General features: G+C 40.4%; 1 protein-coding gene across 1 annotated transcript in view; it reads right to left on the reverse strand.

Annotated features, from left to right (window-relative positions):
• LOC134538868 (DNA-directed RNA polymerase I subunit RPA1) overlaps positions 1-27,392 on the reverse strand; it is a 64,777-nt gene that overhangs the window by 25,715 nt on the left and 11,670 nt on the right. Inside the window, exons 6-20 of the mRNA XM_063380440.1 lie at positions 24,352-24,426; positions 22,272-22,413; positions 21,255-21,395; positions 19,396-19,542; positions 18,302-18,522; positions 16,685-16,811; positions 15,704-15,926; positions 15,050-15,164; positions 13,678-13,870; positions 12,631-12,804; positions 11,014-11,172; positions 9,831-9,994; positions 9,100-9,385; positions 5,236-5,364; positions 3,066-3,233 (exon numbers count right to left, since the gene is read on the reverse strand). Of these exons, the coding sequence (XP_063236510.1) occupies positions 3,066-3,233; positions 5,236-5,364; positions 9,100-9,385; positions 9,831-9,994; positions 11,014-11,172; positions 12,631-12,804; positions 13,678-13,870; positions 15,050-15,164; positions 15,704-15,926; positions 16,685-16,811; positions 18,302-18,522; positions 19,396-19,542; positions 21,255-21,395; positions 22,272-22,413; positions 24,352-24,426 (2,464 nt within the window). The remainder of the gene's footprint in view (positions 1-3,065; positions 3,234-5,235; positions 5,365-9,099; positions 9,386-9,830; positions 9,995-11,013; positions 11,173-12,630; positions 12,805-13,677; positions 13,871-15,049; positions 15,165-15,703; positions 15,927-16,684; positions 16,812-18,301; positions 18,523-19,395; positions 19,543-21,254; positions 21,396-22,271; positions 22,414-24,351; positions 24,427-27,392) is intronic.

Here is a 27,392-nt window from a genome sequence, read left to right on the forward strand (position 1 = left end):
TTATTGAAGTTTTTCTCCGCAATACACTACTCGATTGTCCACTGTTCATATTATAAACAAGTCGTATTCGAGTGGCCTCGGTAGGCTACGTGTAGCCAAAAATGGTGATCAGTTTGGTGAAAATAAAAAATAGTTTTCCCTGCATAGTTTAATGGGCGAACGCGTGTACATTTATTATGTTATCAAAATTATAAATAAATTACCGCCACACAAATACGTATGTACATTATAGCAGCAAATTCAATATTTTTACGTCTCATTTTTATCGTTCACGTTTCGGACATTTTGATCGGGTAAGGTTCGTAAGACTACCACTAGATAGAACTCTGTGGACAAAATTTTTCCATAGAAAGTGAGAAAATTTCGTTCCAGCTTTAGCAACTGCGATACTAAATGATACGTTGTAATCTTTGATGCACCAGACTCGTTATTTATCGTTTATTTACTTTTGACGGTAAAAAGAATTACGTGTTATTAAGCTGCAAATGTGCTTCAATAAGAAATACGTACATAAAAAAAGGTGAAAAACGCTGTAAAAAACGTAAGGCATTATCTGTGCGAGATAAACTGGACATTATTGAAAAGGGAGACTCCAACCCCACTGTCACGCACGTGTTAATAGCAAAGGAATTGGGAATTGCAACATCCACATTAAGTACAATATTAAACAAGCTGAACAATCTTCTTTCTCAAGCTGCGATAACGTCACAGAGTATTAAATGCCCGAAAAAAGGATAATACGCCGATTTCCAAGAACCATTAGGTAATAGAAAGTGTAGTTCATTAAAAATATTATCTGCATTTGCTCATAAAACTGTTGCTTTGAGTATTTTCATTCGTTCTTTTCTTGGCTTAGGCCTATGTGTAGTTAAGATTTTGCTTTTGAGTATGTATTGCCAATATAAAAGTTTTCCCAGATATAAAGTTTCCCCTCTATAGTGAACATATAAACTACTCCCTTCAGATTCGTTATAACAGGGTTCTACTGTACTTTCTGCACGGATGAAAATAATAGTTGGTTAGTCTTTGAAAATAGCTGGCACACCAATTCAGATACTATCTGCACAGAATAAAGTAATGGTTAGTTAATCAATTAATACTGCTGGCAATGTACAGTCCCTTCCTTTGCCTCCTTGGCCATAAGCAAGAAACCCATTAACCTGAGCAGTTTTGTTGCTGTTGACAACGTTAGATACAGAGGCTTGAATATATTAATAAGTAAGCACATAAATGACTAGTATAAAGCAGTTTTATGGGTGCTGATCATACATTTGTCATGCTAAAGCTTAGAATACAAAACTGAAACCACAACAAAAATATTTCTGGTGGAAGATTTCAAGGCTCCCATGGTGACTTCAACTGACAGACTTCATGACAGGTGACATGGAGACAGCAAGAAAGAAGCCCTTCCTAGAGCAAACCTTTCAAGGCTCCACAAATGACTGCAGGTGACAGGACTTTGTGTCAGGTGAACTGGAGATTTCAATTAACGAGTAAGAAAGAAGCCATTAATAGTGCTCTCTTAGTGACCACAGGTGAGAGAACTCATATCAGGTAACATGGAGATTTTAATGTTGATCAAGAAAGAAACCTTTATTGTACAAGTCTTCGAGGCTCTCTTAGTGACAGAATTGATATCAGTAGACTACAGGAAAATTAAATTTGCAAAACAATACCATACATTATAAAATAGAGAGAAAATACTTTCAAAGCATCATAAATATGATTTCAGGAGTTATTGACTTATGAATCACGCACACATTTCTTTGTAAATTATTGTATTCACTAATTTACGTATTTGTTTACAAATATCCACAAGTGTTTACTTTTTTTGTGCAGTAAGTTTTGTAATCATAAACAGTTTCCAACACAGGGGGACTGCAGAAAATTATTATCGTAGCCGTAGCACGTCAGTCTGACTCGAGTGGGAACGAGAGGCAGAGATGATATAATTTCCTATTTTTCAGACAACTTGCATTTCAAAATAAAATATCTCTCTTGTTCATTAGCATTTTTATTTGTAAGAAAATAAACGTGTTGGATAAGCAACAGAATATTTTAAAGGTTTTTATAAACTACCACCACTTTGCCTCCACAAGACCAAAAACTACAGGCAAGAGCGAGGACTACAGACAAGAGCGAGGACTACATACAAGAGCGAGGACTACAGACAAGAGCGAGGACTACAGACAAGAGCGAGGACTGCAGACAAGAGCGAGGACTACAGACAAGAGCGAGGACTGCAGACAAGAGCGAGGACTGCAGACAAGAGCGAGGACTGCAGACAAGAGCGAGGACTGCAGACAAGAGCGAGGACTGCAGACAAGAGCGAGGACTGCAGACAAGAGCGAGGACTGCAGACAAGAGCGAGGACTGCAGACAAGAGCGAGGACTGCAGACAAGAGCGAGGACTACATACAAGAGCGAGGACTGCAGACAAGAGCGAGGACTGCAGACAAGAGCGAGGACTGCAGACAAGAGCGAGGACTGCAGACAAGAGCGAGGACTACATACAAGAGCGAGGACTGCAGACAAGAGCGAGGACTGCAGACAAGAGCGAGGACTGCAGACAAGAGCGAGGACTGCAGACAAGAGCGAGGACTACAGACAAGAGCGAGGACTACATACAAGAGCGAGGACTACAGACAAGAGCGAGGACTGCAGACAAGAGCGAGGACTGCAGACAAGAGCGAGGACTGCAGACAAGAGCGAGGACTGCAGACAAGAGCGAGGACTACAGACAAGAGCGAGGACTACAGACAAGAGCGAGGACTGCAGACAAGAGCGAGGACTACAGACAAGAGCGAGGACTGCAGACAAGAGCGAGGACTACAGACAAGAGCGAGGACTGCAGACAAGAGCGAGGACTGCAGACAAGAGCGAGGACTACAGACAAGAGCGAGGACTGCAGACAAGAGCGAGGACTACAGACAAGAGCGAGGACTGCAGACAAGAGCGAGGACTGCAGACAAGAGCGAGGACTGCAGACAAGAGCGAGGACTGCAGACAAGACCACTGGCTACACCACACCTGACACCGGGACGTCACTGTCCGGCTCCACTCACAGCTCTGCGTTGCTTCTGAACGGCCTCCATGTCCTCATCGTCCAGCAGCTTGGTCATCTCCTTCTCGCTCTCCAAGATGGCCTGGCAGTTCTCGGCGAGGAACGGCATGTGCTGCAGCTTCAGGAACTGAGCCCTGAGCACGTCTCTGCCGTCCTCCCCGTAGCAGAACTGACTCCGACAAACAACAGATAACATTCATTCATTCACTTGGACAAACAACAAATCTATACACGTGAACGTTCCCATCGGTGGTTCACAATTATTGTAAAAAAACATGGCAAACAAAAAACCTGCAAAGGGTCTTAACAGTTGTCTGACTCTCTACTTAATACATTATTCTACCTCTTCAAACATCGAGGTTACGCTCTGATAAGTCTTCACCTTGACTAAAACTACCTGTTGAGAAGAAAATTTCACTTCAGAAACACACTTCTGCGGCTTCACAGCACTCACTCAATCCTCGAGTGTAAATTGAAACCACTTTAATAATCCATACGTACTGCATCATTAAAACCACAGTATCTACAAATGTAAGATGAACCAATTTCAAGAAATTTTCAGTACCTTTTTAAGTAAAATATTTTAGCAAAATTTTTTGTAACACGGGATGATTCAGTGAAGGCTCTTTAATAACAGCACACATGGAACAACGGATTTGCAATTTTGCTCGACCATCAAACATATTTAGAGTTGTAATTATATCCAGTACAATCATATTCCACTTATTTTGGTGAAAGAGGTATTAACAATAAGTGATGCTGTTCACAGGTAGAGCTTGTACTTTATTTCTTCAACTAAGCGACTCCTCTAGCAAAGTTACGCGAAGGGATGTAATACAGTCCACCTTCCCAGCCTTATCATTTGACACACAACCTTATAACTAAACGACAGCGACAGACATTTAAAACTACTTTTTTTTAAGTGAAACTTCTTTGCTAAGGGGGTTAGAACTTTATAGCATTATGAAAATTCCAATTGCATGAGGGAAAATAGTTAGGTACGTGGTTGGGGAACTGTAAAGAAGACGGCAGGGATGACAGGGAAGAGTTATAAATGACGCAGCATACTTGCACACTTGTACACTCACATCCTTGCATACTATCACACTCACATACTTGGACACTCATACAATATCATTCTTCCACACTTTCACACTTGAATACTTGCGCAACAGCATAATATAGCACTCGCAAAGTAGCATATATATATATTTTTAGATCTGCAAACTCAGCCAAAGAGAATTATGTTTTCTATACCTAATAATATATGCAAGCAGTTTCACTTCTTTCGCACATGGAGTACACGCACACACTTTTTTTTTTTAATTTCAAAGGAATACCATACTTTCATTCTTTAATGAAAAAAGTCATCAAAGTTTACACTCTTCACTTTCTGTATACATAATACGTCGGCTATGGGCCTACAATGAAAGCATCATTTGAATAAGTGCTATGTGTATATCAATGCTACAAAATAAATAAAAATGCTACTCTCCAATGTTTCCTCATTACCAATGCTTAAACAGCTTAAAGCCCTTGATTTTGGCTAAGTGTCTACAGTATAACTAGAGACAAAAATTTTATGGTTTTATTATAAGTCCAATTTTGTTTTTAAAACAGAGGATTTCAGTAGTGCTGTTTTTGATTTATAAAAGCGGTTTTATAATACTTTATCCAACAAAATAGCGGTCAAATTTAAAAGTTGCATTTTTATGATAATATAAATTGGTCTAAAACTGATACATTCACAACAAAAAATAAATTAGCGAGCATTTGTGGTTAAAATTGATTAAGAGATGCACAATAAAAAAAAATTAAATTAATTTTTCTGATCCATGCAATTTAGTACAATATTTTTTTCCGGAAATAACAACATTGTTTGAATTTCAAACATTAAAAGATTTCTTTTTTATTGATTTGCATTATGGTATGGTTAAATGGTGCTATATGGTGTATTAACTTGCATTTCGGTGTTATGCGGGTGTTCCGACGTGCCTTTCGGTGTTACTTCGGTATTATTGCAATCCATAAAATAATCTCTTCCCTAGGATAGATACTCTACACTTTTAAAATATGTATGTATACATTTTGTTACCAGAGATGAGCAACCCATTTTTAATTTGAAACACAGCTAAGTGCATGTAAACATGGAGCGGGTGGAACACAAGTACCTGTATGACGCTGCCGTCGCTGTCTCTGACGGTCTGGTCGTACTGCACCGTCACCCCCTCCAGGTGCTTGATGAGGCAGCGCTGCAGGTAGCCGCTGCGGCTGGTCTTCACCGCCGTGTCTATCAGGCCCTGGTCACACCGCACACACACACTTACACTTACACCTCCGAGACAACACCCTTCAGACTTGATGTAGGCTTTTGGACATACGCCATTGCTTAGCACATGTATGTCTGTAGAAGAAAACTAAAAAAAAACACAAATGACAAAAACACAAATTAAGCAAAAAAATAGCTGTTGTCAGGATTTAACACCACACAATACTCCACAATACGAATATGGTCAACAAACTTTGTTTTTATTTGTTTGTTGACCATATTCCTGTTGTGGAGTACATATTGTGTGGTGTTAAATCCTGACAACAGCTATTTTTTGCTTAATTTGTAGAGCTGGGCCGATGCCGATCCCCGATCGTAATAATCGGCCGATTTTGTTAATTTTGCCGATCATAATGATCGGCAAAACGTAGCCGATTATTTGAGCCGATCATTGGTATCCTACTGCAAACTTATAACATTGAATAATTACCTATATCTAACGAATTTCCATGTTTGTTTACGGTACTTTTCGGGAAGAAAATTCAATTATTCATCGAAAAATAATAGGATTTAATAATTTAAAACTAACCGCACACGAAAAAAATATACCAATAAAGTAAACAAATAGCGTATGTTTTATAAACATTGAACAGTTACATACCTAAGTATCAATTTCCACGTATATTTACGGTACTTTCGGTAAAATAATTTTCCATTATACTATTTGCAAAGTTATTTATCATTTACGAACCGAAAACTATGTATTTGTTTAGCCATTTACGGTTAATATTACCGCAATGGCGAATGGCGACTGTTGTTTAGGTTGGTTATGTGACGCCAGAGATTAGAGTGACGCGCGTCGCGCGACGGAAATCGTACAGATTAATAGCGCTAGTAGTCTTGTGGTTAGTCTACCTCTTCGGGAATTCATCTATTTAGTTTTTTCTCGCTAAATATGGCCTATTGAAAGTTTTGTTTAGCGAAATTAATCTTCTTACCCTGTTTAGCGGGAAATAGAGCTTATTTTTCTTTTGTATAAAAACCTGGTTGATGAAGAGTTTTGTTCCCCATTTTGTGGGACAGTAGAACCTTGTTAATCCGTGATGCGCTAATTCGGGAATCGGATAATCCGGGACGATTTAAAAGTGCAGAAAAAAAAGAGAATCTAAAATTGTCAGAGCTTAAAATTTACGTCACGCGGGCCGGTGGCCGGCAAACACTGCAAGCCATCGCGTGGGCCGTCAAACTCTGCTACGCTGTTTGTACCGACCCTTTGTGTCGCCCCCCTTTCAGCTGTCACATTTGTCACTCTTTAAACTTGAGGGGATGTCCTGACTTCTGCTTCCCGTCTCCCGTTTGTTTGAATGTTGTTTCACGTGCTGCTGAGTTACTTTCCGCCCGCCAACGCACAGCAGGCGCCTGGCGAGTGACGTGTCTGGCTGGCATTCGGCTGGTCGAATGAAGGGAGGGGGGTGGGGTGCTACCCAATATTTATGTGTGCAAGGTCAGCACGATCTTATCTTTCTCTCTTCGGCTGTTGTAAATGACCGTGAACTAATGGCTAGGCAGTGCCGTATTTTTTTATGCCGAGACACTAATTCGAAGACGACCCTTACCGTGAACGGATTATCCGGGTTTATTATTAGTATTATTTTTTTTACAGAATTTCAATCATCCGGGCATCGGCGGGTCCCAATTAACATGAATAATGGGGAGTTTACTATTTTTATCCATCTGCTGCCAAGGCGCAGTAAGCCTCGGGAGATGTTACGTCACATGACCTTGGCCTTAACCCAGCTGCACGCCGGTGTCTGAGAAGCTTGACAAGACCTTCCGGGCTTATAATCGCTAGTCCGTGAAATTCGGTAATCCGTGATTATCTTGGTCCCGACCATTACGAATTAACGAGGTTCTACTGTATTTCGTATTCACAAATTAACTTACAATCGGGAATTATTGAAAGTTTGTTGGCGGCACTGGGGGGAATAAAATTATCATCGCTGACGTCTACCGGCACACACGGATCACAGAATGACGGAGTTGTGATTAGGTTGAAGATTTGGTTTGACCTTATTACATTTTAACGCAGTTAATTGTGTGTACGTGTGTGTGGTGATTTATAAGTAATAATGTCAATGAAAAGTAGTTTTGTCTGGGAATATTTCACCGTTTATAGTGATCCGTCAAAAGCAACATGTAATCAGAGGTACTTGAAAGGCTCTAATCGGCTCAGAAGATCGGCAAGATCGGCAGCAGATGATCGGCATCGGCATGATCGGCAAAATAGGTGATCGGCCCAGCTCTATTAATTTGTGTTTTTGTCATTTGTGTTTTATTTTGTAGTTTTGTTTTCTTCTACAGACATACATGTGCTTAGCAATGGCGTATGTCCAAAAGCTTACATCAAGTCAAAACACCCTTCAGGTTCACAAAACTCTTTCACTACGGAGATCAGGTCAAACTTAAGAAGCAAATGTACATACAAAACAAAAGTACCATTTAATGAAATAATAATAACAACAAGAACAGATTTGCCTTATCCATCGCCACCATGGATGCAGATAGCATCTTTTCCATGTTGGCTTAAAGGATTGTCACAAATGAATGTGTGTCGCCCATTGATAACGGTGTTCACAGGAAGTCTCTTGTGTTTTCACTGAGAAAGATTTCATTGTAAAGGTTTCTGCGGTATCCGTATTACATTTCCGGTTTTCGGTGCCAGTTAAAACTGCAGAGAACCAGAAGACCGAAAACTGGTATTGTTACATCACTACTCTCAAAAATACAAAATTATGTTCAACCTGCTAACCTACATGCGAAAATGTTACACTGAGGAACGAGTTACGCTGCCAAACCCAGCACCCTTTGTGCAAGGGAAAGAAGTACAGTGCTTCACATACTGTCTGTCGGTACTGATGTCGATGTAGTGTTACTGAATGATTACGTGAGTGAACGAACGAGAGAGGATTAATTATGGCTTTACATTTCATTGACACTGATGTCATTAGAGACTGGAGCACTCGAAAGAGTACCACCTGGCCGAGTCAACGTCTGCCACATTCCCCACTTGATCCTCGTAGGTGAGTAGAGACAAGATTACATGGTTTTATTTTCAGTCCAACTTCGTTTCTGAAACTGAAGATTTCTGGGGCGTTGTTTTTATTTTTATAAAAGTTTTTTGTTAATACTTACTCCACCAAAATAGAGGTAAAATTCATGTGTTGTATTTTTTACGGTAAAAATAATTTTTAACAAATTGATCCAAAAACAAATACATTCAGAACAATAAAAATAAATAATGAGTGATAAAAGATGCACAATAAAACAAATTAAATCAATTTTTTCAGATCCACGCACTTTGTAACAAAATACTTTGCCCGGAAATAACGACATCCCTTGAATTTCAAACGTAAAAAAGGTTCCCCGTTTTAAGATTTGTATTACGTTTTAATTTGAATGCTACTTAAATTCAGAGATGTAACTTGCAGTTTGGTGCTGCGCAGTAGCGGATCCAGAGGTGGGGCTAAGGGGCTCAAGCCCCCTCCAAAAGCATCTGGGTCCACTATATGTTTTAATGTTTGCCTTGATAAAGCCTAGCCTCAGCTGGGTCAAGCCCCTCCTGAAACCAAAATCCTGGATCCGCCACTGGTGGCTGCGTGGTGTATTAACTGGTGTTTCGGTGTCGCGAGGTGTTTTGTCCTACTACTAGGTGTGTAACCTGGTCCCTAGTGGGACGCTTGCAGGAGAGGGGCGAAGGCAGGCTCACCTCCCGCCCGGCCATGCAGTGGAAGAAGAACTCCTGCGGCTGAATGCCGGTGAGGAAGCGACCGTCGATGAAGCCCCCCGCGCGGGGCGTGGTGTCGAGCCTGGCGAAGCTCGGCAGGGACTTGCAGGACTTCATGAGCGGCGGCCGCTTGCCCTCCAGCTCGATCTGCCCCAGCAGGCAGGAGATCTGCATGGCGTTCACCTTGGAGCCCTTGGCCCCCGACTCGATCATCAGCTGCAGGTTGTTGGCGGGGAACTGGCGGAGCAGGCCGGCGGGGAGGCACGCCCTGGCGACAACACACAGCTTTCTCGCGTCTCCCCCTGGCTCGCGTACACTGCCGTTTGTTTCTGCAACCCCTCACCCGAGAATCAAATGCATGCGTAGGTACACCTGCGGTTACAAAATGTTTCATGTTACGCTACTTTCAACAGGCATTTACGTTGCATAATGCCCCCGAAGTCTCGGAAATTACCTACAAGGAGGCATATGGATGAATATCTACTTTCTGTTGTTTTTCTCATCCAACACTAAAACTCTCGCTCTCTTTCTCTCTCTCTACAAGTTACCACAAAACATTAATAATAATTTCGAATCATTTTCAAGTTTATAAAAAAATAATAATAGATACTTAGACAACCGAAATTAAATTGAACTGTTTACCTCAGGAGTACTACGATAATCATGTTTGCAACAGGAAGTGCTACGCACGCACGAGCTAAGGACATACGTACTTGTTTATCTTGTCTGTGACTGTGTCCAGGGTTGTCTTGTACGCCCGGTCGATCACCGCTCGCCCTTTGACGCCCGTTCGATACAGCTTCTCCAGCTCTGCCTCCACCTTCCCCTCGTCCCCCTCCTCCAGGCTCAGCACCGACATCACGACTTCCGGTCCGACCTGCCAACAAACCATACAGCACTGAGTCGCTATCGCACACACACTCAGCTCATCATGACAATGATTCCCTTTTGTATTACGTACTTAATGGGGACTTACTCAAAACAATGGAAGTGGTAATCACTACTCAACTCGCTCCAAACATATGTATCGTATATTTTTACACTGGTCAAGAATTGATAGTATTGAATTTGCAAGTGTGGACACCCTATCCCAATTTGATAATTTTTTTAAACTATTTTGTCTACTTAACATGATGCTTACCTGCATTATTTACTGTAAAAAAAATGTTAATCAATAGTAACATCCTCCTTAACTACTTCTGGAAGCATACGCAGAAAAGACCATATGCAGAATTTCATTTGGAGGAGGAAGGGGGGGAGGGGGGGATAAAACCAATTTTCTTGCTGTTCGCTCTCAAATTGAAATTATTTTCATTTGTTGTTGAGAATGTTAGCTTTTTTATGATTTTAGGGAAAGAAGAGGGAGGGAGTATACTCAGTAAGTGTAATATCAATGATGTAAAAATTTGCGCAAGTGATGATAATTACAAATACTTGTACACCTTTCTACCTGTGTGAATATAAGTTGTTTTTTTAGCTCGAATCAAATATTCTCAAATACGAACATTGAATTTGAATAGTAAGAATGAGCATTATAATCTCACTAAAAATAATTTCTTCACATCATGTAACATACATATAGGGAAAGAAAAAGGAAATCTGTAGTAAAGTGGATTCTGGTAAATTAGAAAAATAATAAAACAATACTAAAGTGAAATGTTGGTTAGGTTAAGTCAGCTACTATAATTAAATGTAAAATTTTGTTAAAATATTTTGTTTAGTTATGCAGCTAACCTAACTTAACCAAACAAAAATTTCATGTAAGTTATTTTTTTTTTTTAAATTTTAGTATTTGTCTTGTTTTCAAGTGGCCAACACAAAAATGCAAGCGTACAACTTACGGTACTTGCGATGATCACAACAAACGCAGGTTCAGACGAACTTGAGATGACCTACCTTCCTGGCTTCCTCTATGACGGCAGTGCGTTCCCGCTCTGCCCCGTCCAGAATGAGGATGTCTTCGATCCCGAGGGTGAAGCCTCGTCTCTGCAGGAAGCTCGTGAACAGCTTGGAGAAGGAGCTCAGTATGCGACCAGAACACGCACCGCCGTACAGCTGCAACACGCAGGCAGGCGGAAAAGAATACCACTACTGTTCTATGTGCCAAACCTATCCAACAGGACACGCACCCTGTCCATGGATCCGAATGATTGAAACAAATAAGTAGGGTGCACCTGAATTGAAAGCACTTCGCAAGTTATCTATATAAACTTTGGTTTATAGCCTCGCTCACACTAAATAATAATGGATCGGCGGTGGCACCGGCCAGAAGACCCGTCGGTGCCCGAGAGAGAGGCACCACTGGCACCACTGCTCACCGCGCTACCAGGAACCAACGCCTGCTAGCCGCAGTACAACAGAGTCCCTCCGAGGAGGCGACAACCAAGTTCGGCAGGAGAGTAGCGTACCAGAGGAGTGTGAATTCATCTGACCCAGGACACTGCCTGTCTATAGGCCGTAGGCAGAGTTGAGCCAGCGGTGAAGAAAGCTACGTAGTGGGAAGCGATAGATCCTAGGTCAGATTATAGGGTGAGGCTGCCCCTTGCTCCTGTACATCTACCTACGATAAACCAGGATACAGAACATAACCTCCGCGGCTGTCTCACGCCCGGCCTGCACCGACCCCTGGGAGGAGGACTCGTGAGTAGCCAGCACCGGCGGAGAGGGTGGGGGGGACAGAAGGATCCCCAGGAGCCAGGGGCCTGTGCCCCTACCCACCAAACCCAGTACGCAGACATTTTGATCAATTGTTGAGCTTAAGGCGCTTGGACAGTAACTAGTACACCAGCGTCACGCGACAATTAATGGCGCCCAACACGGGGCTGTTTCCAGGGTGACCCCTGCTGGGAGCATCCCGCCGAACTCATTAGGCCGTATCCATCTACCCCACCGAGGAACTTGTGCTAAGGTTGGTCCAGAGTACCCCTTGAGCAAACCAGCAGGCAGATATATAGAGAGAGATTGTAACCGTCAGATGCACCCACTATAAAATTGTATGGAAGCAAAACATGAAAAAATATGATTGCTTGTGAAAAACCAAAAATAAAATAAATAATTTATTACAATATTTGTGCACTCGCTGATGTTCAAACTGTTCGTGGAACTAAAACAACTGTGTCATATGAACAGTAAAAAATATATATATCCACATAAACTCCATAACTAAAAATATTCGTAAATATTTTTTGCCTGTTTGAACACAGATACTGTGTCTACAACGAAAATAAGACTATGCATTGCTCCCACTGAAAATTTTCTATCTAAAAAAAAAAAAAATACTTTTTTTTTTAAGCTATACAAGAAAACTAAATCTAGAAATTAATAAAAAAAAAAGGCAGAGTTTAAAAAAAACTTACGAAACATGATTGTGTTCAACCGTTTCTGAGACAGTGCCTCTTTCTGTGTAGTCACAGATACTAAAATATTCCTTGGAAGATTCATGAAATAATGACAAGGCATGTTCGGAAATGTTACGACAGAAATGACCTCACAAGTGCTTTAAGTACAGCCTACCTCGTACATGCAGTGCACCAGTCCGTACGGGGTCGCCCCGTAGTGGGCCTTGTCGAGCACCCCGCACAGCAGCTCCCCCCTCCGCACCACCACCTCCGCCTCGCTCATGGTGCTGGCGTCGGGGAACGGGGTGCCCCCCGCCTTCCACCTCCGAGGCTTCCTCACCTCCCACGCCTGGCAAGGGAAAACAATCTCCTGTAGCGCGTCTCCAGCACCGACAGTTACTGCCAGGGACAAGACTACGTGGTTTCATTTTCATGTCCATTTCTTCTTACTTTGAAACAAGATATTTCGGTGTTACCGTATTACCCGCGTATGGATCGCATATTTTATGCTGATGTTTAGTGTAATAAAGTGTATACTGCGACCCACATGCGATTTCTGGGTTTTAAAATAAATATTGTACAGTATGGTTGAATATGTGCGTAAAGAACTAACCAAAGTTTTTTTTTTTTTTTTAATAAACACAACTCCACGAGTGAGTATAAACCGTTTAATCAAAATATCTCAGCAGTCGCGTGAAGATTCGTGAACAGCGCAGGTACTATATGTGTGTGCCGTGTCGTTGGAAAAATGAGCCAACATCATTATTAAAAAAAAAGTGTAACTAATGAGATGCTAGATCAAAGAACATAAAGATAATTTTTTCCAATCCAAACAACATTAGAAAACATATTTTTTTTTTCTCCTACATTTTTGGTACAAAAGGCATGCTATATAATTATAGTAAATAAATTTTCGATAGTGAAAGATAACTTTTCTGTGGCTCGAATTATCATTTGTAGAATTGCTGATTATTTTCATGTTTTTAATTAAATTTTGATGCTAAATTGTGTAATATCTTGCATTTTTGTGTTGTGTTGTAGTGACATCTTTTGCCAGCATTTTTCGGTTGTATCACAATTCACGACACACGCTTGTCCCTACCAATGCGTTGTGTGCTTGTATACGACTCAATGTGGCTGAAGAATGAATGAGTGTCGGTATCGGCCGGGGAGCAGCACGAGAGTGGAAGTGAGCGCAGGGCCGGAGCGGCTCGCGGCGTACCTTGCTGGCTATCTTGGCGACGCCCGCCAGGTTGATGGGATGCTTGCCCTTGGGGATGGAGTTGATGATGATGGTGGACAGTATCTGCTTGCCGGACCACAGCTGCCGCGGCTTCAGGATGGCCGGGGGCAGCAGGCGTATGTGGCCGCGCTTGTTGGCCAGGCTCACAAACACGAACTGCTGGTAGTCCTCCCTGGAGCACACGGAGCGACCACGTCACGCGCCGACGACCCGCCGCCTCCTACTGTCGCCGCGGCGTCTGTGAGACACTGGGCTCGCATTCACTATGTTCCCTGATATGCTGACTGTTCCCTGGTTCCCAACTATAAGCCATGACTGTTTCCTTTCTCGACATATCGTTACGCCTGTGCAAAAATATGAATTTTCAAAAACAAATAGTTTATCATTGACATTCAATAGGATTGTTTAATACTAACACTTGGAAATAACGAATATTCAATTAGTGACTAACATTAAGACATAGCGTACCTGGTTGAGTTTGTCAAATACCAAGGTTCACTGTAATTGTTAAGATATTTGTGCAATATAAATAACCAGATGAGATGTTTTAATGGGACTGAATTATCAATAAATGGAACAATACTAGGTTTTTTAAACACACGACAAAGTTATTTCACTGCCGTCTCGTAAAACAGTAGTAGAAAAAAATTGCATGGAGGATTCAAAACACTGAATTTTTGTGGCATTTCAAACTTGAAAAGAACTATTATTACTATTCATTTTGTCACACGTATTTGCAGTGGGAAAAAAAAAAAAATAAATAAATGTCAACAAACATGAACTACAACACAAAACACACAGACTGGCAATGGCAATTAAAATAAATAACTGCGATGTTGCTTGTAAATCAATAGTCACAACTGATCTCCTACTACGAGCCACAGTACCAGCTGTACTTGTTCTACGTGTCTTATGACGAAACGGACACAGCAACTCAAAACACTAAATGATCAAACGTAAATAAATAAAGGTTCCAGATTTCAGAGGAAATAAGCAGATATGTATGTGGTCGCAAATTTGCTGAACTAAAATACAGTCTACCTGGCTGCAGTTACCAACAAAAATGCAAGAATAACTAGAGACTGTATACATAAATATAAATTCATTTAATCACAGTTTCATAAATACATAGGTAAAAAAAAAAGTTTATATATATATATATATATATATATATATATATATATATATATATATATATATATATATGTATATGTATATGTATATATATATATATATAACAATACAGCAGAGTTATTTACCCACATATTCAACACCACAATGCAACACGTAAGGATAGCACTACACAATGTGTGACCCGGACGCGGGCATGTCCGGGAAGCACCGGAGCTACCTGGTGAAGAAGCGACCCCGGAGCGATATCTGCACTCCGGAGATGACGTGGTCCTGCATGAGGCCACTGAGAGGCGTGCCGTCTTTCGGGACCGCGTACTGGTTGTTCACGCTCACTGGAACACAATCATCACGTCAAATACCAAACACCCCTGTGCTACTACCTCCAGATTACATTTGCCGATAACTGTCCTCCTGATGAATGGCAAATAGCTCGCCATTTGTCAGCATCGCTGCTCATCACAACTGAACAGCAGGTTAGCAAGGTTCTTCATATAATTGTGCAAACGATAACATAATTATTTTTATTTTCTCTCTCTCATTTTTTTGTGATAAAAAAAAAGTCTGAAAAAAAAGTGAACACTTGATGCACCAACAACATATTAAAGTAAACAACTTGAATCTCGTAAAAGCTATGTATGATTCAGATCCCAGTGAAAACTGACAGAATTGTAGCATCAAAGAATCGATCGGACTCATTCATGGATAAACTATTATGTGTCTCGTTGGCCAAGGGGTCATGAGATACCATGAGTGACGATGAAGTTGGAACGAGAGTCGATGAAATGGGAATACCCTGACAAAGCCCACACAGACGGCCTCGATGGGCGGCGGGTGCCAACACGACAGCGCTATACCGTAACGTAACACCCACGCAGGTTGTAGGCCTCGCTGCGCCCCAGCTCGCTCTGGGCGAAGTGCGCGTTCATCTCGTCGCCGTCGAAGTCTGCGTTGTAGGCCTTGCAGTTGGCGTAGTGCAGGCGCAGGGTCTTCTCCCCCGGCAGGATGCGCGCCGTGTGCGCCATGATGCTGGGCTTGTGCAGCGTCGGCTGGCGGTTCAGCAGCAGCACGTCTCCGCTCAGCAAGTGCCTGTGCACCTGCCACGCACGCCTCCGTCAGCACGAACCCCCGTAAGTCAGCAAGTACCCAGTAGGTCAGCAAGTACCCAGTAGGTCAGCAAGTACCCAGTAAGTCAGCAAGTACCCAGTAAGTCAGCAAGTACCCAGTAAGTCAGCAAGAACCCAGTAAGTCAGCAAGTACCCAGTAAGTCAGCAAGTACCCAGTAAGTCAGCAAGTACCCAGTAAGTCAGCAAGTACCCAGTAAGTCAGCAAGTACCCAGTAAGTCAACATAAGCAATGTTAAAGGCCCAAAATAATTTTACTTGTTATGTATCTCTGTAAACATTTAGCCATGTTGTTTGGTATCTAATATGTAGTGACTGGTTTTATTTACTTTACTTTGAAAAAATCCTCATACATTAAAAATAAAATAAAATTTTTTATTTGGATCATAATATTTTATGTTCTTAAATAAAAGCCTTAACTAAATATTTATGAAATGAATGGTATATTTTAAATAGACAAAAACAAGTAATGGATGTGAATTTAGCTGGATTTTGTGTTTTGTCTTGCATTTTGGTTTTATGCGGTGTATTCACTTATATTTCACTGTAATATGTATATAATACTGCCTCTACCATTTAAAATGGAATTTAATTCTTTTGAGGATTACCACTCTTCACACCGAAAGATTTGTTGTTTTTTAAATATTTATTAGGAATCAGGCAAAGGATTATTTACTCGCCTGTTTATGTACAACGTGTAGTCAAAAAAGGTATAATACACAAATACACACCACTTTGATGTTGTTGGCGTTGCTTTCGTCTTGTGTTAGAAGACGTTTAGCGTAACTGCTACGCTGCATCTCATCGTCATGCTTCAGAAGCACCTTGCGGCCGCCACTCAACTCCACCATCACGGCCCTGAGAACAATTCGTCGAGAGTGCTGCCACGAAACATGACAGATACGCCTTCCAACACTTACAGGAACATACCTAAATATGTCTTCAGATTGCAATTCATAGTTCACACAGTTTACTGTATTTATTCACACAAGTCCCACACTAAAACCATAACACTTTTGACAAAAATTAATAGGAAGCTGAAATGATCCATGATCACCTGATTTATTATTTACTTGCCAACTTACTAGAGCCAGGCTAAAGGTCATCCTGACAGTTGTAGCTATCACATCCAGATTCTGTCTTTCTCACTTGACAGACGTAACATAGAAGGAAGAGACGGTTAAAAGGCTACAGACAGCTGCAGTACCGGTACAAGAGAAAGCCTAACAGCTAAACCTTTCCCAGTGAAAATAAAACAGAATTCCGGTTAAACGTCATTGTATATTGCCGGCAACCAAGAGACGCACGTCTTTCTAACTTCACTTCAAGCCCCATGTGACATGTGAAAGCAAGGGTTCGTAAATCTTTGACAGTTACAAGGCGGCAGTCTCCCTATGCCATCCTTCACTCCCTTCCAAGACAGAAAGATAATGCAGGTAGGAAGTGTCGGAATATAAACGAAAGCTTTTTTTTGTGGAGGGACCTCAGCCGTTTTTTTTGTCCACCTTTTCACTAGGAGATAGAGATTATCGTTTCAATAAAAGTAGACCTATGGAATAATAGCTCATGTTATTGCTGATAAATATATGTGGACTGTATCGAAAAGTTTTTAACCGACGATGTAACATAAATTACACGATAGCAATCGCCCGCACCATTGCGACGTACCGCCATCATGCCGAACCAAACGAAGCCTGTCTTTTGTTTCTCACTGCAGGGATGCCACTCTTACGGTTTATGGACGCCAACACTTGCAGTGTTCCAACATGGTGCCAACTGTAGAAAGTTGGGGCGCGGGTAATTTAAACTGTGTCTATCACTTGGCCCAGTACAAGTGCCACAAAGTTAACTCACAACACAGTTCTATATACAAGAGTTCACACTAAGTACCAAACAGCTCACGTTCAGCATACTTTTAAAACTTATCTTAAAAATAAACTACCACGATTCAAAGAATACTCATAAACTGCAGGTAATGCCGCCTTACCATCACTTATATATAACAGAACAAAAAAATAAAATCTTTAATCATACCACTGATAACCTGGGGGCGTTACATCCCTCATGCGTCTTGCGTTATAATACATATATAACCTGCAACTACTTAAGTGTATTGCAACTGTAGTATTAGGTTTATAGTAGCATTAATTTCTTATAAGAAAAATATTTACATTTTTTCCAGCAATTTTTTTATTTGTATGACAAAATAAACACTGTACCAGCAAGCTAGAATTGCAAATTTGCATTAGTTTTAAGAAAAATATTGTAGAGTACAATGAAGAGTGAAGTTACAGCTGAAGCTGCCTGCTCGGCTCGAGATTTGCGCGATGCGGACACACACTCCTCACCCGGGGTATATCTTGGGTCCGTTGATGATCATCTGCCGGAGCTCCTTCACGTTCCACGTGGTGACGCGGGTGGGGTACGTCAGCACCGAGGCAAACACCTCAGGCACGCCCACCTCATCGATGTTCAGGTACGGGTCGGGGGTGATGACGGACCGCGCCGCGTAGTTGACGCGCTTGCCCATCATGTGCATGCGTATCAGCCCCTCCTTCTTCTCCATCAACTGGGGACACACGCACGGCAGTAACAGTTACAGGTAACAGCTACGGGATTCTCTCGGGAAAGGTATTGGATTATCGGGATCCAATCAGGATGTCGCAGATTCTGATGTCATTTCTGCAAATTCGTTTTTGCCTGCTGGGGCCACCATTGTGGTTGACGACATAACCGCCATCCTGGTTTTTTTCTGTTCTACTGGAGGCCGCCATCTTGAATACAGACTTTTTATTTCTGATGTTTATTCTTAGAGAGTGCCAGCATTGAAATTATGTCACCTAACATGGTATACAGAAGAAAAAAAATTTTTACTATTAAAATGTGCATATTTTTAAGTCTTGCATAAACCGTCCATTTTAAATAGTCCAAACTAATTTTAAGTACATTAAAAAATCTTGACACAATAAGGAAATATAATGAGAAACACATAATGGAAATAAAATGAAAAAAAACATCTCATGCCGTATTTTACTTTGAATTTTTGCGAAGAAATACTGATTCACAGAGGCCGGAAAAATTCGCGGATTCATTTCGCGACAGTCCAGAATCAAAAAACGTTTGCCTCTTTACTGCATCAGTGATCGGACCACAGTTTATCTGAATGATACTCGGCCAGTGAAAAACATTTAACAAAAGAAGTGTCGAACCACGAGCGTCCCAGTTAAACAGATGTCACGAGTCAGTAAGCCAATGAGCAGGTGTAATTTTTCTCGCGTGCGTGGAGGATCACGGAGTCTACCCTACAGGTCATCGAAATCGCGAAATCTGCATGCCCCTGCTAATTCGACATGTTTTACTTGTTGTTTTGTGATCGACACTTCTGCCAGCAGTAGTTGAAAACCATGTTGACTGGCAGCCTCCTGGAAGAGCGAGAGCGCACCTGCTTGAGGCCGCTGATGTTCTTGCCGCTGCTGACGGCGGGGCTGAAGCCGGCGTCCAACAGGTGGTCCACGTGCGCCTGGATCTGCTGCCACACGAAGTGCACCTTCTCCAGGAAGGTCGCCCCCCTCGCCTGCTCCACGGCCGTCTGCGGGCAGTCACCGCGCCGTCACAGCTCTCTCCCCTCGCCAAAAAACATCATCTCGGGAACGGCCACGGTGGGATACTGCATTTTGCAATCATATTTGGACGTAGTTATGCAAAAAGGAACCAACCCCATGTGAAACCTATTCCGAGTATTTTGAAGTTAAAGTTGACTATAAATTGTAATTCTCCTATTGATAATATAATGCGGGTATAATTTTAACGGTCTAGTACAAAAAAACTGATATAATAATACCAACGACGGTACGATCAACCTCGTACTATTTTATTTTCAAATAAAATATAATAAAATTGTGGGTTGGTTCCTTTTTGCATGACTACGTCCATTTAAGGACCAGATTAATGGTGATTTGCGATAAAATCTATATAGAACAGGAAAGCACCTCCATACACCATGCAACAACAAAATTATTTCTAGTTAATACACCACAAAGCACTGAAATGCATTTAAAATCATAAAACTAATCAGGTTTTCAATCAAGTATCTCCGAGGCCCGTGCTTAATTCAGCTCTCAAAAAAAATAACTTCCTTGTTCGGTCCACTCGCCCTCACTCTGAATGCAAAGTCAGAGATGACGACCATTACCAGTGGTTTTACACTGTCTCTCTCATTCTTCCAGTGCTGGCGCAGGATAAAGCACCGTGCAAAAGCAATCAGTTTTCAAGTTGCTGCCAGGCAGTTTGGTAGTTCTTAATGGGAAAATACAGTAATAACAATTAAAGTAAAACTCGTTTAAGGATGTACCGGCACATAACAATTTCCAATGCAATATGGTTAAATGTTTCTGTCCCGCCATTTTCTCAAGATGTACTTTTTTTTTTCCACATAAGATGTTGTCCATAAACTCCTTTTCCCATATAAAATTATGTATTTTCAAGTTCAAAAACATCTTTTTGTTCTGATATTACCTTTCACTTATTTAATTAACGGAAATACAAGTGGTCCTATGTGTAAATTTTCTTTTAAAGACGGTTTCAAATGGTTTAACCTTTATCTGTTCGTCTTCATCACCGCTGCATACAGCTTATAAAAATCTAGCCAGCGCTAGTTGGCATCATTCATGTTTGGTTACGCTTATGCCCGTATAGTGTGTGCACATGTAGTCAAATATCGATATAGATAGCTTGCAGACTGCATGCAACGTACATGCTCCGTCTCATGCAGAGTGAACTACATTTGATTGTCCGCACTCTAGCGTGGTTAGTGTGTACTACGATAGTTATACATTACTTCCGGCTCACATTCGGGGTCACGGTTATCGTTTTTCTATTTAAAGTTGAACTAAACATGTTTTGGTTGCATGACTTAATAATCTAACTTGTTTGGCGTGATTTTGTATATAATCTACTTTTTAAATAAATGAATCCATGAATAGGTTTTGTTTTTATGAATAACTTTACCTCGACAAAAAAAAAGCTTTTCTTGCATAAAAATCGCACTCCTACTTTTCAAAACTGAATTAAGTATAAAACGTGCGATGAAAATGCGATAAAACACAGTGATAGTCCTCGTCAGCAGAGGTGCTGGTGTTTTGAGTAGCTGAATCTCCCTTTCTGAAATACTAATAGCAAATCTTTTTTTCATTAAAATTTTAAATCTCCTAGAATACTAAAGACTTGATTAAATCTGCCACACACAGGTCAGCCATGTCTGCGATGCAAGCGGACGGTGTGGGAAGCGGACGGGGACCGCACCTTGCCCTCCTCCGACAGGCCGTCCACGCGCCCCGCTTGCTCCGCCTTGGTGGCGTTGCGCAGCACCATGCTCTCCTCCAGGATGTGCTTGTACACCTCGTTCTGGGGGTGCTCCACCAGGCGTCCGTCCACGAAGTTCACCTGCGACCCGTCACACAGCCCTCACCGCCGGCACAACACGGTACATCCCCGTCGTTACGCCCCCCCGTGAACATTCATGACCCACCGACCCAACAACCCCTGCAACAAGCCCAAGTTCAACCAACTCTGACAACAAACTGACAATATTCAAAAAATTAAATATAGATTTATTTCAATCGCGCACAGCTTCCGAAAAGAAAAGATACCCCAAGAGAAGGGTGTCACCAAAACGAATGCAAAATGCACGGTAAAAATGTTGTCTTTTAACGAGCTCCAGGTGAATCTAACGATGATATCGTACTGAAAATAGAAAGGATTTTTTTACAGAGGTTTTAATTTATTAAACTTGTGCCGTAACTACGTCTACATACCAGAGCCAAAGAGATCGAAAAGGTTGAGAGCAAGATAATAAATGGAGTTGTGATCGAGGGTTTTATTGTACATCCTTAATCTGTTTATTGAATTCCTCAGGACCTTAAAGGAGTTTGTACCATTCAACGTCATTATTTTACAATCACATTTACAATGCTAAACTTGACTTCTTGTGTAGCTCAACTGTCAAGATAACTAAAATAATATGCATCACATACTTTTCATTTAATGAATTAGCTTGAAAGTTCCATTTTAAAAATTTTTGTGCAGTACCGATAAGGAGAATGAAATGGTTTTTATAAATATATTTAATTTCTTTCAGAAACATTTATTTTAATTAACTAATTTTTTTTTTAATTCTCACAGTTTTCTTCAATCATCAAATCTTTATAATACTAAATATGTTATGGTACATGAAATGTACCTACCTACCCCAACATCTACTAATAACTAATTATTTTATTGGCCGCCACACGTAGGCCTCGGAGGCGACGAAGGACCCACCGGCCTCATGCGCGGTGGTATCACTGGCACGATGTCCAGGAAGAACAGGTCCGTGGGGTGTTCGTAGCTGCACTTCTTCAGCACCGGGAACAGACAGGCGACGAAGTCTGCGTTCGCCTCCCACATCTTGCGGAGATACTCCCTGCAGAGAGAGACGAACCACTGTCGAGATGCGCTCCGGTGTGGACTAAATGAACCAGTGATTTCCATGTGGGCAGACATTTTACGTGTTGCAATTAAATTAATAGTTTAAAAAGGTAGTTATTTATTAATAAAACTGTAGTTAGTTAATTGGGCTATCCTTTTCGAAACTGATTTCCCACCTGTAACATTTTTGTCAGAAGTAGGGATAGCAGTAATTAAAATACTTGGTTTTGAATAAAAAAAATACATTGATGGATGGATTGATGGAGTAGGCAAATCAGAATATTTACTAGCATATTTTTTTTAAATAGAATCATTAAAAGTATAAATCCCTTTCGTACAGGCAAAATATAAAAAGGCATTTTAAGCCTCAAAAGATAAATAATTGAAAAAATTTTAATAAATTTAATCACTGCTAACATTTAAACAGCTGTTGCTTCCATTAGTGATGGCCCGATATCCAAAAACCAGATACCGATTCCGATATTTCCAAATTTACCGATCCGATACCCGATACCCGATATTCCGATAATAGGCCTATCTCATTTCTAATACTGATTCTATAAAATTGTGGTTCTGGAGTATTGTAAGAGACAATAATGAAAAATGTTAAATATTAATAAAACATACTTATGTGAATGTATATTTTTTTTATTAATTGTAAAATACATATTGTAAATTCACATAAAATGAAAGCTAATAACGAAATTATCATAATGGCCTACAAATAAGCTCTCTAAATTCAAATTCACGAGTCACTGCATGTACTTAGTCCAGTGTCTCAACTGTAATCTACGAAAAATACCGTCTGAAAAACATCAAACTTTTGTACCCTTTGTAAAATTTCATCACGGTAAACGACACGCTAGAAAGAAAGGTCTTCCATTAGCAAATTTTGTGACCATTGTTCAAGTGTATCACTCCATTTATTGGTGCGAAAACACGTTAAAAATACGTGAAAAGTAATTTCAATACAACTTTGAAACGTACTGCAGAGTTTATAAAACCACACATCTTTATTTATGTTATTGGCAATGCACTCAATACAGCCAACATAATACCTTTGCTGCAACTGGCCCTACTTAAATACGTTTCATATTTTAGCTTTTGTAAAACTTACGTAACGTCTTTGAATAGAACAGCAGTTGGCGACCATGAAACGACACGGAAAGAAAATGCCTGTTATATCCTTTACTTACTCTATGGTTATATCAAGCAGCAACTTTATTCTTCCCAATGTTTGCTTACGGCTACACCACTTATTAAATTAAATATCGTAATTATTTTTGTTTATGTTTTCAATTTATGTACACTTAGTGAACTTCGAAAATTCATCAAGCGAAAAGATTTTGCGAATATCTGAAACGAATAAATATGCACTAATGACTGGGATTTGTGTACACATGGAAGAATTGAACCGTCGGGATGCATTGCAGTATCAGAAAGAAGAAATAGGATTGAAATTGTTTCAGTGGAAAATATACTTGGAATTACTAGGTAATATGGTGACGTGAAGAAAGATAAATTACGCCCGCGGAAAATAAGCTTGGAATTACAGTTAAGGTTATGTGAGAAGTATTATTGGCGAGAGAAAACATTGGTTATCAAAATATCGCAAGTATTTACCAATGTCCGATATTGAAAAATGTGCCGATATTACCGATCTCCGATATCGGATATCGAATATCGGGCCATCACTAGCTTCCATAGCTGTGGTAGCGGCCTTTGCTAATACATTAAATTGTACATGCAAGTTATGATATAAACGACTGTGAAACACAGCATAAAAGAACTCAGAACCTGTTTTCTCATAGCCTTGAACACCACAAACAATTAAAAAAAAAAAAAAAAATGGGAAATTTAAACTTCAGTAACGGTTGTCACATTTAAAACTACAAGTAACTTTCAAACATATTAAATCAACACAACGTGGTACCTTTGCTCGGTCGGCATTATCATTGTTATCTCGGACTTGGACTTGGCCGACTGCATGATCGGATCTTTGCTCGAACTGAAACAAACATGCAACAGATACAAATCACTTCAAAAAAATAATTAAGATTATGAAAAACTGCCCACAGATGTTAGTAACATATGAATATATTAAATGGCTAAAATTTATACAAATGTAAAGTCAATTCAATAAACACTTTATCATTGGTGAGATTTGTACGGCATTACTATTTTTTTTTATGTTAAGTTCAAGTTATGATGAACATTCTGTTTATAATTAATTCATTGCTGAATTTGTTTAGTATTCAGTTTTCCATCCAACCGAATTTCAAATTGTTCTTGAATTTGTTAATGGCTTTTCTTCACAGTACCTAAAAATGTAATAATCAATTATTTTTCCATGTCTCTGATTTAACTGGTATGTATAAGCTTTCAAAAACATTTGGATTTTGTTTGGTTAGAAAAATACTTTTTTTTTTATTTGTTGTAAGTCTAAGCGTGAGTCTTGGTATTTTTAAAGGTAATATTGTAATGGTATTTTTTATATATAATTTAGTAGTATTCTTAGTATAAGCAATACTTTTTTTTAATAAGATAGTTTCACTTTGATTAAGTTATTATATAATTTTAATAAGGGTGTATGAAGCTTCAGTGATTAAATCGAATCGAAAAATTATTTTTTTCCAACTTCTGAAAAATTCAAAATCTTTTAAGACTCAGAATTTCTTTTTGAGAGCAGAATACAATAAAAGTTGGATTTAACACAGTTTGTTTGGAGTCGTAAGATAACATCTGCAGCATCAGCATTGTTTTTACCACGACACGTATTACGGGTACACAATAAGTTTTACGTTTGTGTGAACCAGCCATAATAGGAAATCAGGAACAGATGCACATGAATCGAGGCCAGCTCCTTGCGTTGTCTGCCAACAACTGTTCCTCCCAACGATACACAAAGCTATTTCTCCCTCCATGTTGGTAGCATTGCACGACCCTGTCCTCACCCACTTTTATAGGTATTTTCGAGAGGAACAAATATTATAGCTTTGTCATTTACATTGTTTGATCTAACATCTCTTATTAGAAAAATGTTTTTACATTAACGATAGCACATTTTTAAATCACGCAAAAGTTTGCAGATCTACTTTTATTTTTCTCAGTATTTTTGTTCTACACATACTTATTTCTAATGATTTTATTGTATATGTGCCTCATATGTCAGTCAAAATGAGACTATTTTTGTGAAATAAGTACAGTAAAACCTTTTTGTTGCGACCCCATTTATTGCGACCACCTCTCTATTACAACCCGATTTCGAGGAACCGTGAAAAAATTGCCGAAAATCCGAAGATAAACAGACAGAAAATAAGTTTCTTGTGGTGAGTAACGTGTTGCTGCGTTTCTCTTGCCGAGTGCTTCCTGTCGACCGCTGTCAGCGCTTAACAACCCCCATTCCACGTCCCTTTGTCGGCAGGGTGCAGATAAAGGTTTTTGTGGCAACGTGTTTACGTTTAGCTTATTGCGAGTGTCTAGTGTGGTACGCAGTTAAGGCAAAGCTACCTGCTGGATTTCTCTTGATTTTGATTACTATCGGTTGACAATACACAGCGACCGACTGGATGCACGCCCGCCTCGACTTGTTTTAACTGCCGCAGCGATGTTTATTTTGACAGCTCAAGCAATTAATTTTTCCCGTGGGTTGATAGAAAAAGGTCGCTTCACCCAGCATAAAAAAAAAGGCTACGCCACTTATTCCCCGCGCAGGAAACACACTGGCTGCCGTCTGTCTACCCCGCATTTATCTTTCTTCTAACATTCCACGTTCTCCTCTCGCGCGAGCAATAACTAGGGCCACGATTATATGGTGAATCGCGAAATCGCGAAATTTTCCGCGAATTTATATGGAAAATGCGAAAAAAGCGATTTTTAAGAAAAACCGCTAAATAACACCGAAATTACACAATACAAGTCTCTTATATTTTAATGTGAAAAGCTTAATAGTCAAGACTTGCCCGGGTCCTGGTTGATAAGCTGGAAAAATTTCCTGCCTTGCATTTCTACATGCTTCCTCTAATCAGCTTTAGGGCGCCGTCTGGTCAGCGTGTGTGTTAGTGAAGCGGGATGATAAGATCGACGCTCAATGGTAGTTCTAGCGCGGTAAAACCTCTAAGTGCAAGGCTTCTGAACTGGCGCGCAGTCATCTCGTTCCCGTCAGATAACAGTGAAATTTGAGCGGTGACCATAACATTATATGGCGGAAAAATAAAGATAAAGGTGTAATGCATTTCCCTATGATACTTTCAAGAAATTTGTAACGGGTTTTTTACACCTAAAACTTCGAAAACATGTCTTTTAGCCATTTTATCTCAAAAGAACCATTAACAAATTCTTAAATGCTTTTCGTAAACAGACTCCAGTCGGATATATAGTATAGTTTGGAAATTGCGTAGGTTTTTCGTGGCTGTGCGCGGCACACGACTGTAGTTGCCATGCGTCACGCGCCGAGAATGTTGTCCGGCAGGAAGGGCGAGTATAGTTCATTTGCGGCAAAAATGAATACTTTTACGGCCCTGCTAAATTTTTCCATTAAATAAATTTTGAAGTTTCAGTGATTTTCCTTCAGAAATAATGTTGTGTAACTAACAAACAATTTGTATCAAAACAATTAACGGTAAATGGCTGTCGCGGGGGCCCTTAAAAATTTTTCATTTTACCAGAACTGGACTATACAAACCTGGCTTTAGTCGCACACAGTTTGGTGAAGGTGAGGAAGGATGTTGACAGTTTCACATGCCAAAGGACGTTGAAGTAGGAGGGGGAGAGAGACACGATGGTTTGTATGCCTGGGAGGGATGAACCTTGAAGTCTAGACAAGGGAAGGAGAGGTAAGCCGTATGACGTCATGCATCCGCCGCCTGTGCTGCCGCCAGCCTGTCTAGACGATATTCCCGCGCTCCCACTTACGTTGCACAAGCTACTGCTGCCGTATTTTTAAAGGAAATGTCCCATTATTTTTTTGTTATT

Source organism: Bacillus rossius, chromosome 14 (genome assembly GCF_032445375.1).
Source record: "Bacillus rossius redtenbacheri isolate Brsri chromosome 14, Brsri_v3, whole genome shotgun sequence".
Lineage (NCBI taxonomy): Eukaryota > Metazoa > Arthropoda > Insecta > Phasmatodea > Bacillidae > Bacillus > Bacillus rossius.